The 14021-nt window shown below is 39.9% G+C and overlaps 1 protein-coding gene across 1 annotated transcript in view; it reads right to left on the reverse strand.

Annotated features, from left to right (window-relative positions):
* LOC110950181 (ephrin type-A receptor 5) overlaps window positions 1–14021 on the reverse strand; it is a 73779-nt gene that overhangs the window by 50617 nt on the left and 9141 nt on the right. The window contains exon 3 of the mRNA XM_051938337.1: window positions 5990–6710. Coding sequence (XP_051794297.1) covers window positions 5990–6710 — 721 coding nt within the window. The remainder of the gene's footprint in view (window positions 1–5989; window positions 6711–14021) is intronic.

Below are 14021 nucleotides of genomic sequence, written 5' to 3' on the forward strand. Positions count from 1 at the left end.
GTTTAGCTCAACAGCACGGACCAAACTGAGGACATTTCAAACTGAACTGAAGCAGCTCTTCGTACGGACATTTTTCAACGTTTGCCCCATGTGGAAACGGCTCACTTTATTCTGGTGTTTTATGGCTGAATGTTTCCCACAAATAGAGACGTACTTCTGAGAGGAAAGCGCGAGAAGGAGTGTGAGGGCGAAACAGACAGCTGTGCGACGTGTTGATGGAGAAAGACGGACAGATTTTTAAAAGGGGTAAGGAAAGGGAAGCAGAGTGAGAGGCAGTGGCAAGCGTAAAAGGCAGGAGAGTGCTAATGTAGACGGCAGCAGTGGAGAAAGAGAGCGAGAAGAGGGAGGATGGAGAAACAATAAAGATAGGCAGGCACAGGGACAGACAAAGGAAAAGAAGAAGAGCAAGAGAGACGGGTAATGGACAACTAAGGTATGAGAGAAAGGGAATGAGTGAAGCAGAAAACGATGTGAGAATGACATAAATCAAGAGGAGAGAAGAAGAAAAAAAAACTGTCCATAATGAGTTCTGTCCTACATTCACAAAGGCTACGTTAAATCATGATCTACTAGGCACACACACATCCAACACAGGCAGGATCCACACACACACACACCACTCTGACCTTCAACCCACTGTTTCAGTCCAACAAATAAAACGTAGCATCTCTTTTTAAGCACCTCTATCAGCTTGAAAAACACGACTAACAGGACAAACAGACACAAAAGGGTAAAAATCAAGTCAGTAGACCAGGGGTGTAAAACATGTGGCCTGTGGGCCAAAACCAGCCCTCCAGAGGGTCCAATCCGGCTCACGAGACCACTTTGTAAAAATGAAAGAGAAGACATCAACTGAAGACTGTAAATTTTGAAAACTGTAGATGGAAAATGATTTCTAGACCATGACAAGTTGTTTTGATCACAAAGTAAAATGCTAGATTGTTTGTTGTCTTGTTTTTGTAATATTTTGTATTATTTTGTTTCTCATTTTGTGCTTCTTTTTGTGTCACTTGTGTTTTTGTCTCCTTTTTGTAATTTTGTGTTTTGCTTCATTTGTTGTTTTGAGAATCATTTTTGTCGTTTAGTTTTTTTGTCTCGCTTGTTTTTCTCCATTTTTGTGTCGCTTTGTAAATTTTTTCTCTTATGTTTTGTTTCGTGTCTCATTTTTTGTCGCTTGGCATCTCATTTTTGTAATATTTTGCCATGCTTTTGCTGTTTTTTTCGTCTGACTTTTGTCGCTTGTCTCATTTTGTGTTTCCTTTTTAATTTGCTTGTTTTGTCTTACTTTCATTTATTTGTCGTTTTGTGTGTCGTTTGTGTTTTTTTGTCATTTTTTTTCTTGTTTGTCGTTTATGTAATTCGGTGTCTCGTTTCTGTCCAACTTTTTGTCGCTTTGTAACTTTGTCAAATGTTTTATAATGTTTGTCCTGTTTTTGTTGGGGTTTTTTTTGTCTTTTTTGTGTTTGACTTGTTGTTTTGAACAAAAAGTAAAACATTATACGGTTCAGTTCCAGATGACTAAATGTTGTGTTCCTTTGTAGACACTCTGATCTGGAAGTTGTAATGTGGAAATGACAAACTGAGGATGAATGTTGCTGAAATTAAATTTATTTTTCTGAAGAAATTTCAGGTTGTTCAAGATGTTTTGTAAAAAGATAATTCCTTAAATGTGAACATTTTCAGAATGTGTTGTTTGGACTAAAACAAGGGAACCATTTGGAGTTATTAATAGGTTATTATGCTGTGATTTTAGTGGTCCAGTTCCCTGAAGATCAAACTGGGCTGAATGTGGAACCTGGATTAACCCTTAAAAAGCCGGGACCGAGTATAATCAGTTCACGCTTACTCGTACACACAGCCGAAACCGAACATTCTCGGCTCGCTAATTAACATAAAACATGCACACACCCGTACGTTTAAGTCGACCAATGGTAAGATAAAAACATTGGCCCCAAATTTGCTTATTTTAAATGATAAACCCATATGAGCCGTTATAAAGAAGCCGCAATTACGAAGCTCTTATCGAGGCCGCGTACCGTAACAACACGGCCGAAATTCAATATGGCGAACGTCTACAACAATGCGACCTCGGAAGACTTGATCGATATTTTTATAGATTAGGTGGTTTTAGTATATGTTTTAGTACATGTACTTCTTCAGAAACATGGCCTCATAAGGGTTAAAATGAGTTTGACATTCCTGCACTAGACTCAGCTCCAGACATGATCCAAACTTCCACTCCCTCAAAAAAAAAAAAAAGCACCAGATATGTAACTCCTCACAGTCCAGACACCCTTTAAATGCCTCACAAACTGAATCCAACTTGAGTGACTGAAACGCACATGAAAAGGTGTTTACTGAGCACACATATGGTTAGAAAGCTGCCAGAGGAAACCCTGCCACCGTTCCCTCTGTAGACGCTTTCAAAGGCCGTCAGCTAAACGGTCTCATCTGCATATGAAACTGAGAGGGAACAAACATATCCTCGTCTAGCTTCGTTAATTGTGAGGAGTTTGTCCTGCTTATTTTATTTTTTTCTACACATGCACCACAATTAAAAAAACTAAACAAAAAAACACAGATAAATGATATTGTCGTGAGCACCCCTGAGATGTTTTCATATCCATAAATATTTGCATTTCACTCGACTTCATCTACCTGGAACTCCAAACATCCTGAAGTTCATTAAAATAAAAGCTGGAAAACCTTAAAACTTTGTCCTGCCACTAAGAGGGAAAGAAAACAGGTCATGAAGGGTTAGTTTGCTTTAGGAAGGTCAGATTTTAAGACAGTGTCATTAAAATAACACCCTCACATCCCTCTGTGAACAGAAGTCCAAACTCGGGAACATTACATTTAGGGTTTTCTTTCGAGTGTTTTTTATTGATGTCTGATGAAACACAAACACTATTCAGCTTCTAAATTATATGTGTGGCAAATCTTTTTAAACAATTCAGTTAAAATATGACATTGTTTTAAATTAACTGCATCGACTTATATGAAGGATTTCAATGCACTTTGCAACATAAAGGGGAAAAACTATTTCCTTTCTATGTTGCTTTTGGTATAATTTGTCCTCAAATACATGTTTAAGAAAAAAATCTCACCACATATACATATCGGTGGCTTTTGGTGGTTTCTATGGTCCTGATTTTCATTATTTTTCTTTATTTTATCTTAAATTTGAATCTTATGGATTGTTATCTTGTTTTGCCTAGTTCAGTTTATTCTCTTTTACAAAGTGATTGCTTTTTTGCACTTCTTATTTTATTATTTTCACAATGTTTTTTGCTGCCTGACCCCACTTTGGTCAACACGATATATAAATAAAATTGATTTGATTACATAATGACTCGTACATGTGCATACTATGTTGATTATGAACGAATGACGCACAAAATATTTTTCCTTTGTATTAGCATGTTAGCAAGCTAATAATTGAGTATAAGCACGATACATGTGGTACAGCTGAAAATGGTTGTGGCTGTAGATAAAATATTAAAGAATCATTGTGAAGGAATCAGATCCATCCGATCCAAGTTATATAACAACTTATCCACTGCTGGTGTGCAAAAACATGAATTATTTACCAGCACCATTACCCACGACCAACAACTGAAGCCCGAGTTAAAAAGAAGAGGAAAGAAAGATCTGCACATTCCCAATAACATGCAAAAAATTTCAGTCACATAGCTCATTTCTGTACATGCAAAAGTGCTTACGAGACACAAAAAGTAACATGACTGCACGGTTTTTAATGAATTCCTGCACCTCTACCGTACTTCTGAATATTCTCTCAGCTGACCCAACTGGTCAAACCACATTAGTTAAATGGCAGAAGTCTGGAAAGCGTAATTAGCTGTGCATAATTAGGTTGCGGGCTAATGAGTGGTAATCACAGCACTGTTCAGAAGTTCTTTAATCTTCAGCATGTACGTTTCTTTCTGAGTATTCATGGAGTGGAACCCTCATGAAGAAAAGGTTTCCTTCAGTCATCTTCTCTATGCATCACTGATACAAACAATCATTACCTCTCGGGTACTGTGATGAGCATTAGCTAGAAACTAGAACATGATGAGCTTTTTTAGCCTCATCAGCCATGAATGTGTAACAGCAGTCTGGCTGACTGTACAGTCTGCAGCCGGATGACTCCAGGCAGGCCAGTGGCCTACTGACAGCCATTTCCTAATGACATCCCCACAGAGGTTCTGTGTCTGATGAAGTAAAGCTGCTGAAGGAAGGAATCACGCTCTAAATCAGTGACTGTTTTAGCACTGTAATGATCACAGCATAGAGAGGTTTAAAAGAGGAAAAGTTCCAGTTTGAACCTTCTGGTGATGAATTTAATGGAAAGAAACTAATGCGATATTCCACAAGCATGTGAGGGAAAAAAAATAAAAAATAAAAAAAAAAAAAAATCACAAAAAGCAAAAGAATCAAGTACATCTTCTTATGTACTCCTCAAGCTGGTTATTATGGGTTGTTCAGGGGTGTCAAACATGCGGCCTGCAGGACAAAACCGGTACTCCAGAGGGTCTAATCCGGCCCGCTGGACAACTTTGAAAAGTGTAAAAAAAAAAAAAGAAAAATACTACAGAGAAGACATTAACTGCAGATTGTAAATTTGGAAAACTAGAAATTTAAAATAATTTCTAAACCATGACAAGTTGTTTAGATCATAAAGTAAAATACTGTCCACTGTTCTTTTGTCACTTTGTGCCTCATTTTTATAATATTTTGTCTTATTTTTTTGTCTTTTGTCATTTTGTGTTTCCTTTTTGTCTCACTGTTTTTTATCTTATTTTTATCATTTTGTGTTTTGCGAGATTCGTCGTCTTGTGTCTTTTCTTCTCGCTTGTATTGTTTGTCTATTTTTTTTGTCTTTTTGTCTCATTTTTTGTTTTGTTTCATGTCATTTGTCTCATTTTTTGTCATTTTGTTTCTCGTTTTTGTCATTTTGTGTCATTTTTCTAATATTTTGTCCTTCTTTTTTGTCTGACTCGTCGTTTTGATCATAAAGTAAAATACTACATTGTTCAGTTCCAGATAGTTGTGACTAAATGTTCCTTTGTAGACACTCTGTTATCTGGAAGTTGTAAAGTGGAAACTGAAGCATAAGAGCATTGAAACTGAAATCATCTTTCCTAAGAAATTTCAGGTTGTTCACAATGTTTTGTAAAAAGATCATTCCTTAAATGTGAACATTTTTGCACTAAAACAAAGGAAAAATTAGGAGTTGTGGTTATTTATAGTTTATTATGCTGTGGTTTTACTGGTCACTTCAGATCAAATGTGGCTAAATGTGGCCCCTGAATTAAGAAGAGTTGGACATTCCTGATTTAGTTCATCACCTGAAGAGCTACCATACTTCACCACACAATTCCACGCCTGTGCAGGGAGCGATCTCTTGAATTTTTACTGAATTTTTCTCCATGCCATTCAAACGCTGCACCCGGGTGCATAAGTAGAGTCTGGTTGGAAAATTGAGTAATTTAAAGACAGCACAGAGGAAGATTGGAAAGGACGGAAGGAGAGAAAAATACAGAGGCCCTGGGTGCCCGTGGAAATGGCAGTTAAGGTCGGCGGTGGGGATGTTTGGGCACGAGTCGGAGCAGAACAGCGGCTTTATGAGAGCAGCAAAGTGCTGCGGGGCTCGGGGGAATACCCTCCACTAAAGCGAAGAAGAAACACAGAGTCGCACAAGCACGGCGAGAAACACTCTTAGTGGAAGAATAAACAGATCCACGCACACACTCCAGCACGCAACACCAAAAATAAACACGGATATGAAAATACACACAGGATGAAGATGGAACCAAAGGGAACACATGCGCATGTGAACTCACAAACCCAAAAGGACCACAAACTGCCCGAGAAGCTGGAGCTTTTGCTGCACACAGACAACTGATTATCAGAAAGGTTGTTCAGTTCACTCAACAGCTGAAAAAATCATTTTAGCGCAATTTCACAACAAACCTTCTCCTCTCACCTTGACAAGATCTGTTGATTTCCTCAAATCCCGGCTGGCAAACACACTTCCCAATGGGTACCAGCCACTCCCCCTCAGTGCTGCAGTGCATCCGCGGAGGCTCGTATAGAGGCAGGGAGTTATTGACGCAGCGACCCACCACTTCCACCAGCTGTGAGGCCTCCGATCCCGGGATGGTGTCAGGGAACTCGGCCAAACTCTTCACCAAGAACGGGCAGCGCTTGTAGAAAACCCTCACCGACACTAAAGCGATGCAGGCGCCTAAATCCTGAAACGCCAAGTAGAAGCCTTTCCTGTTCAGAGGACCTAAATCACGGACTTCAGTGTTCAGCTTCATGACGCGGTCACCCAGGTCCAGCTCGGTGAAGCTCTCGTCGGCCGCTATGGTGTCGATTTTGATGTACCTGCTCTCCTTCATCGCCCTGTCTTCCTCCTCCGTGATCCCGACACCGTCTCTCATCTCCCCGTCCTCCATTTCATCCTCGTCCCCGTTCGTTTCATAGTAGTACATGTTAAAGGTCTCCTTGCAGGTCCCCACCCCGCCGGGCAGGCTGTTGCAGTCTCTCAGGGTGAACTTGAGCTCGATGAAGACCCGCTGGGCGCCCTCGGTCAGGATCCAGTTGGTGTGGAGCCAGTTGTTCTGGTTCTGCTCCATCACGCGGCACACTTGGTAGGTGTGGATGGGGGCGTAGTCCTCGTCCACTTCTCCAATCTCCTCCCACTGAGGCACAGAAACAAAGAGGAAGTTAATGGATGGAGATGGAAACTGATGGGAAACATGTATTTAGTTAGCTTAAGAAGAAATGCATTACCAAGTATATGCATACTTAAGAAAATCATGCTTAAGGAATCAAAAGCAAAAGTACTTTCGCTCTTTGTGGCATCACTAGACTGGTGATACCAATGCATTGACTTGTAAGTAGCATTTAACTACCCTATCTGTCCCAGGTGGAGCTAGTTTTAACTACTTTATATAAAGTTAGTTAGTTTAGTCCAGTGAGCACTGACCCAGGCACCAGTTTCTCCAAAACAGGGAAGCAGAAACAGCTAATTTACAAATTAGCATTTATATTTTGGGAGTTTTATTGTATCTGTAGTGAAAATTAGACAGTTTTTGCCCAATTAAATGCATTGTCTCTTTGAAGAAACTGTTCACAACTAATAAACATCTGAAATTTGGGCTCTGACTAGACGGTGCTTTTTAAAAAGGGTCATAAGTGTAGGTTTAGTCTTTACCTGTAAATTTTATGAGCTTATTATAGGTTTCACTATTAGAAAATTATACAAAATATTCATAAATCTATCTGCTATATCCCTCTGTAGAAGAGTTAAGCAGATAATGGACAGAACGTGAGTAAATTGACTTACTTTACTTACTTTCCACCACTGTTGACAATGGTGTCATTAGCACTAAGAATGAAAAAAATGGCTGCAAAAATTAAGTCAGATTCACGTCTGATTTAGAGTTTCAGACTTTTCCTTAAAGTGGTTGCTGAGGCTAGATTTAGCATTTCAGAACATTGGCTCACTTTGTCAAAAAGGGGGGTTTGTAAAAAGGTATCCTATACTTTTCAGTCTAAATTAAAACTACACTTTTGGGTTCAGTGTCTAAACTGTCTGCATTATCTGAAAACGTCAACTGATCCTCCTCCAGAGAACCACAGAGATGCACTGAGAACGAGCTACAGCAAAGCCACGGCTTAACAGTGGCGAGGAAATCATAAAGGTGTGTGTACGCATATGTGTGTGTCTACGTATAGATAACAGAATAATCCTCCTCCCTTCCACCTCATTTCCTCCTACAGCAGACAGAAGAGAAGGCGATAGCATTATGGGGTGTATATACATTTACAGTAAATGAGGGGTTGAGCTCCCGTCAGAAATAAAAGTAACGTGCACTTGTGAGCTCATCTGTGCGTGCTGCCGAGCCATAACTCGAAAAAGTGAGTCCATTCCTGCCTATGTGTGCATATATGTAAATTACTCCGTCAGTGTTAAAGCGCGTGTGCGTGTGTGTGTGTGTGTGTGTGTCAGACAGCAGCATTAATTCCCTCTGCAGCTCTCCTGGGACATGGCTATTATCTGCATCACTAGCACTCTCCCATGGCTAATACAGGCGCTTCATCATGTCACTGTAATATGGCCAGAGGGACCAGACTATGATCTGGTGTTATAGCTTAATAGCCCTTATTAATCAATCCTTGCTGTAGCTGTTGTATACAACCTTCTGTCATTGTCCTCTCTCTCCCTCTTTCCTCTGTCTAGTTCTCCATCTGTCTTTTTTCATTCCTCGCTGCTTTGGCCGGCCTCTTTTGTTATCCCCCTTATAATTATTCACTTTCTGCACAATTTGTGAATGAGAGAAAGCATTTTAAACCATTGTAAAAAAGTCCATGCGGTGTTTGTGTGCAACAATTTCACTTTCAGCCCCTGAGAGTGGGGACGTTGGAGTTCATTCTGACCATCCTGCTTTCCTGAAAATGCTTTTTGAGGGTTTAGACTTTGTCCTTGAGTTAAAGTCAGACTAAAATTTAAGGTCAAGGCTCGCATTAAGTGTCTTACACTAACGAGTGAAGGCATCCAAACATGTCAGTGTGCGTGTGACCGACTTCCTATCTCTCCCAGACTTCAGCCCAGTCAGTCCCAGTGCAGACATTAAGCCTCTTACTGGTTAGATCACACAGATCCACCAGCCTGCTCTGAGCTTTACACAGCTTAACACACACACATAGAATCACACACACATACACACTCATTATTGGCAGCCCAGCAGGGAACTGAACAGATGACCTTCTCTCATTTTGCCCAGAGCCAAATGGATCCAGTATGGAAGTGTGGGTTTGCCATTGTTGCCTCTGGAAGTCCTCCCACTCTGCAGCTCAACTGTATTAACTGTTAGATTATAATGTAAATGGAACATGATACTTTGCGTGAGCCAATTCTTTAAACTGAGTCATCAAACAGTTATTAAACATAATCCGGCTGCACTGAAATGAGTAACAAAAGACGCACTTCAGATAAAAGTTACCATCAAACCCTTTCTTCCTGTGATGTGGAATCCTGGATACTGGCGGTGATAGATCTCCTTTAAAGTATGTCAAGTGTGTAATGACATTTATGGAGAAGAGACTATTTGATCTAACAGGACAAAGGGAGGACTTTAACAGGAGGACTTTTGGCTACATGCCCCTCATACGCAACATGCTTTGATCACTTTAAAGAACGCTGTGCTGGGTATTAGTAGGTCCTCAGACGTCAACACAAAGCGACAACGTTGCAGGGTCAGGACCACCCATGTTGATAATGTGGGTTACTGCAGAAGAAAAAAAATATCCTGCACTAATTAGTGCGTCTTTTAAAAGCTAATCACCGACCATGGGCTCATCTAATGGCAGCTTTGACTGCATTTCTCTGCAGGAATCTATAAAGTAACCTTCATTTGTTGTAAAAAAAAAAAAAAGAAAAAAAAGACGACATTACAATCTTCAGTGCACCCAACTGAGTACTCACACCACCTCTGCTTAAAGGGTCAAATCACTCAAATTCCAAGACATTTCCCCCCCCACTTTCTTACTTAGATTAACCTGGGGATGGTTTTCCAGAAATCTTAAACAAACATCCAAGATACTCAGAAAATGTCTCATGGGTGGGATTTATTTGAACGACCACAACTGGAGAAACACAGAACGGTGAAATAACCCGACAAACCAGGATAAAATACCCGTTTCTGTTGTGTTTTGTTGGACTCAAAGCAACAATATTCCACTTCCTGATGTTATATTTGAAGCATACTAGAAGCTTTAGGGGCAGACATCTCATTCATTTATCATACAAAACCAAAGAAATCTGTGCAGATGGAGCATTTTTTGCAATTTGGGTGAACTGATGCTTTAATATGAGCAACCACAAAGCCAACAGATTGATAGTTTTGTGTTCTAGTGGTGCTAATCGGCCCTAAAGACGCTGAGACCTTCTGTATCGTCTCTCTGCGACTTCCTAACCTTTTCCACTTTGCTCCCGACACAGAACTCTCCCCGGGCGGCTCTGTAGCTCCTCATTAGTGTTTGGTTTTGTTGACTTTTATGTGTGTGGGCATGTTGCCTGTGTCACATCCGTCAGCGGACCCCCCGTGGCTCTGCTGAGTGGCCTCCCGGCTCTAAGTCTATAAAGCTGTCTCTAACTTATTATTACCACCCATTACCGCTGACCGTCGCGACACTGTCATAGAACTGCGCCTTTTGCTCCTTAATCATTCAAGCACTTTTGCTTTCTATTTTTACCTTCATCTCTACCTTTATACTCTAAGATCTCTCGTCTCCCTTTTCATTCTTCTTCTTTAATTTCTTGGTGTCCTCTCTTCAAAAACACTCACCCACTTCTATTCCTTTTTCCACTTCTAGCCTCTGATTTCTCATCTTCTACCTCGTTTCTCCTCTATCCTACCACATTTCTTCTTGTTAATTTCCTCCATTTCTCTAATTCTGTCCTTTTAACCCACCCTTCCTTCCCGGTATGCAAACAGCATGTGAGCTGCAGCAAAAACAAATCTGTAAGCAAACACTTCTTGAACTGTTCAAACAGCCGCTCCTTTTTGTCTCAGCAGGGACAGTTTAAGGCCCCGACATGTCGAGCCAGCTGTCAGGTGTCACTGGGCCGTCATTTAGCATCTGTGCCCGACCATTTCCCAGAGTTTCTGCAGAGTGTTCAGCACCTTTGACGCCAGCCTGCCCTTATATTTGGTCAACTGAGCACACGGAAGCAGCGGAGCCAGGCGATGAAAGGGAGCTCTTTAACCGGCGGTTCAACCAAGCGAATCGCTGATTACATCAATCTGGTGAGGTTTTGCTTTATTTTTAGCTTCCTTTCTCTCATCTTGTTCAAGCAAAAGATTGGTGGCAAAGTAGGGTTGAATGACTCGCTGATTGCTGGTGGTCAGATCAGGCAGGCAGCACGGCAGGTGTTGAATGACGCACGGTAAATGGAGGTGTCGGAACAGTCTGGTTAGATTTTGAAGCACATCACATTGTAGTCTAAGCTTATTATCTAAAACGCTCTCAATTGTGACCTCCCTAATTCAGAGACGTGAAGAAATGAAGTCAAAACCGCTGTTAGCTGAAACACCAACGAGCATTTAGTGCTGTGTGGACAATGCCTAAAGGTTGTTAAGAAATAACTATTTTATTAGTTTTCTGTATGTCAGAAAACAATGTCTGAAGAACTCACTTGTCAAAGCTAAGCAACTAAAACAAGCAAACTAACAGGTATCACCGCTTTTGGATGTAATGATTCACTTCCTTCAGAGGTGTTTTTGTAACGGGGAGCTTAGTGGACACACATACAATTTGCCATTTTCCATAAAAAATGTGATATATTGTCAGAAAATAAATATCTGTCATAATAATCTGAACTTAATAAAAAGAACACAATCCAAACTATTTCTGAATCAGCTCGTTTTATTATTGTTTAGCTCATTAGAAGGTGGTTGGTGTTAAATTCAGATGGTTGTTTAGCTGATATTTTAGTGATATCAAGTCATTTTTTATAAATAAGTGATTGTTTCTATATAAATAATTATGGAATATCTAAAGACATCATCATAATGAACATTAAAACCTTTTTTTTTACTTTTAATAAAAATGTATCCCAGATATATCCCATGGATTTCAGAAGTCCCCGTTATAGATTGACCTGAACAATTTGAGTAATTTGGACAAATTTTGAGCAATTTTGGACAATTTTCTTGTCATTTTTATCAAGTTTTATGTCAGTTTTGATAATTTCTTGTCATTTTGGTTTATTTTGTGCGTCATGGGATTATTTTAAAATCATTTAGGACAAATTCTATGTTATTCTGGACTAATTTTCCATATTTATGGATCATTTTCAAGACGTTCTGGATGGGTCACAAATTCCACAATTATTTATCATGTAATTTGAAAAGACGTGATCATAAAAAACTTTTTTTTGATTTTTAATAAAAGTGTATGCAAGACACAGTATATCCCACAAACTTCAAAAGTCCCTCAATTATAGACTGACCCAGGTAATATCAGGTACACCATAAATATCTGGTCAGTTTATATAAAGTTTAACTCCCAAAGTGATGCAGAAGTTATCATTTCAATGTTTGCTGCAACTAAAAAGCTCAAATTTATAGAAAATTACTGCATTAAAGTCAAAGAGCAATTTTTTCAGGCAAAAGAAAAGCAAACCAGAGCCTAGCTGCGCCGTGGCTTTTAATCAGGCGTGTTCTCCGTTCATATTCTGGTCATGCATCGAGTCAATTTAAACAGGTTCACAGAAGTGTGAAAACAGTGAGCTGGTTTGCTTCAAGTCTCTGGGTTTTCAGAGCGTGATCAACTGTCAGCTGGCTGTGGTCTTTGTGTTTTCTTTGGAAAAAAAGTTTTAATGGAAGAATTGAAGTGAAGCAACTGAGTGTTTCATCAGAGCTTCTTGGTCACCTCTGGGGTCTCTGAGTTTGGTTTGAGAGGGTGTTCACAGGCCCAGCTGAAGACAGAACAGCACGGTTATTAGACTTATCACACTGATGGTACACTAAGAGAGAGACAGATCTGACAGCAAAAACAAGACGACATGGTCATCAATATCCCCCGCCACATGTGATGTCTATGAGTCTATATCCAAAATAGTGATCAAGGGCCATAACTCTGTTAAATATTATCGCACAGGTCTCATTTTCGAACTTGATCAAGGTGTCCATGGTGTGAAGCTACACAATAAATTTCGTAATCCGAGCTGTAATAGTTTCCTAGAAAAGCTGTCCCCTTCATCTCGCACGGACGGACGGACCAACGGACGCCAAACCTATATCCCCCTTTTCCACTTCGTGGAGGCGGGGGATAATAATAATCCATATTTTGAAATCCATCTCTTTAAGTCAGTCATCTTTTTTGAGTTTTTTTTTCATCTTTTATTCTTCTCCGTTAATGATGCTCAACAAAGCAGCGGATAAAAGTATCCAACTAATCTACAAATAATCACTCCTCCATATGCAGTGGGAATAGGAAGTAAAGGAGGCATTAGACAACTGAGAGTTGACAGCAAAATAATCCCAGTGGGAAGGGAAACTAAACTCTCCATGTTTGTTTTCTTCATCTTCACCCTCATTTCTGGGCAACACTAATAGTAACGCTGAGAATGTAGGACTGACTAATTGGAAGAACCAGCTACCATTTTAAAATACCAGTGCTGATGTACCTCAAATGAATGGTTTCCAAGAAGCTTTTTTGAATGTAGGTGTTTTATTTCTTCCCAATCATTTTGGTTTTACGCATCATTGTCTGATCATCTGCTCCCCTGATATCATCAACCCCAGGGAGAAAATAAAACTAAATCTGCTGTTTGCATCTATAATTTATCATCGTCGTCCTGACTTTCCATTTGCCCTCGTTATTTTTCAGCAGTGATTTCCTGATCCTGGAGGTCAAAGCAGGAGGAGGCCGTGGACTTGTGTTCTCGAGGTCACAGGAATCCTGGTTTCTTTCCAGTTCCCTCTCACACACACACTTTGTCCATCTCAGTCTGTCACCGTCTGCGACTCTCCATCTTATTCTGATTCTCTCTGCTCACAGCACATCACCCTCCAACTGCCACCTATTAGGAGGTCTCAACAACAAAATAATAATATCTTGCTAACTATGATTGATGGTATTTTAAAGTAAGACTTCTAAATTAGATTTTTAAAAAAGGGAACTTCCTGGGAACCAATTTGTGCTTTCAGTTTATACTGGCATCGTGTAAAAAGACAGAATAATTATTAAGAACAGAAGAACTAAGGATGCATGATCTGATGATCTCAGTTTGGCATAAGACCTGCTTTTCGCTTCACTAACGGTGTTTTAAATTGAGCAAAAATGTAAATGCAGCATGTGTTATTCATTCTAATACGAAGCATTCTTTCATGACAGGGAAATAAGTATTTGTTGTTCCAACTGGCATCTTCACCATAGAATGGACATCAAACAGCTAAGTATGCACTCTGCTGGAAATGATAATGGGCAGATAGAGTGGG

Source organism: Acanthochromis polyacanthus, chromosome 18 (genome assembly GCF_021347895.1).
Source record: "Acanthochromis polyacanthus isolate Apoly-LR-REF ecotype Palm Island chromosome 18, KAUST_Apoly_ChrSc, whole genome shotgun sequence".
NCBI lineage: Eukaryota > Metazoa > Chordata > Actinopteri > Pomacentridae > Acanthochromis > Acanthochromis polyacanthus.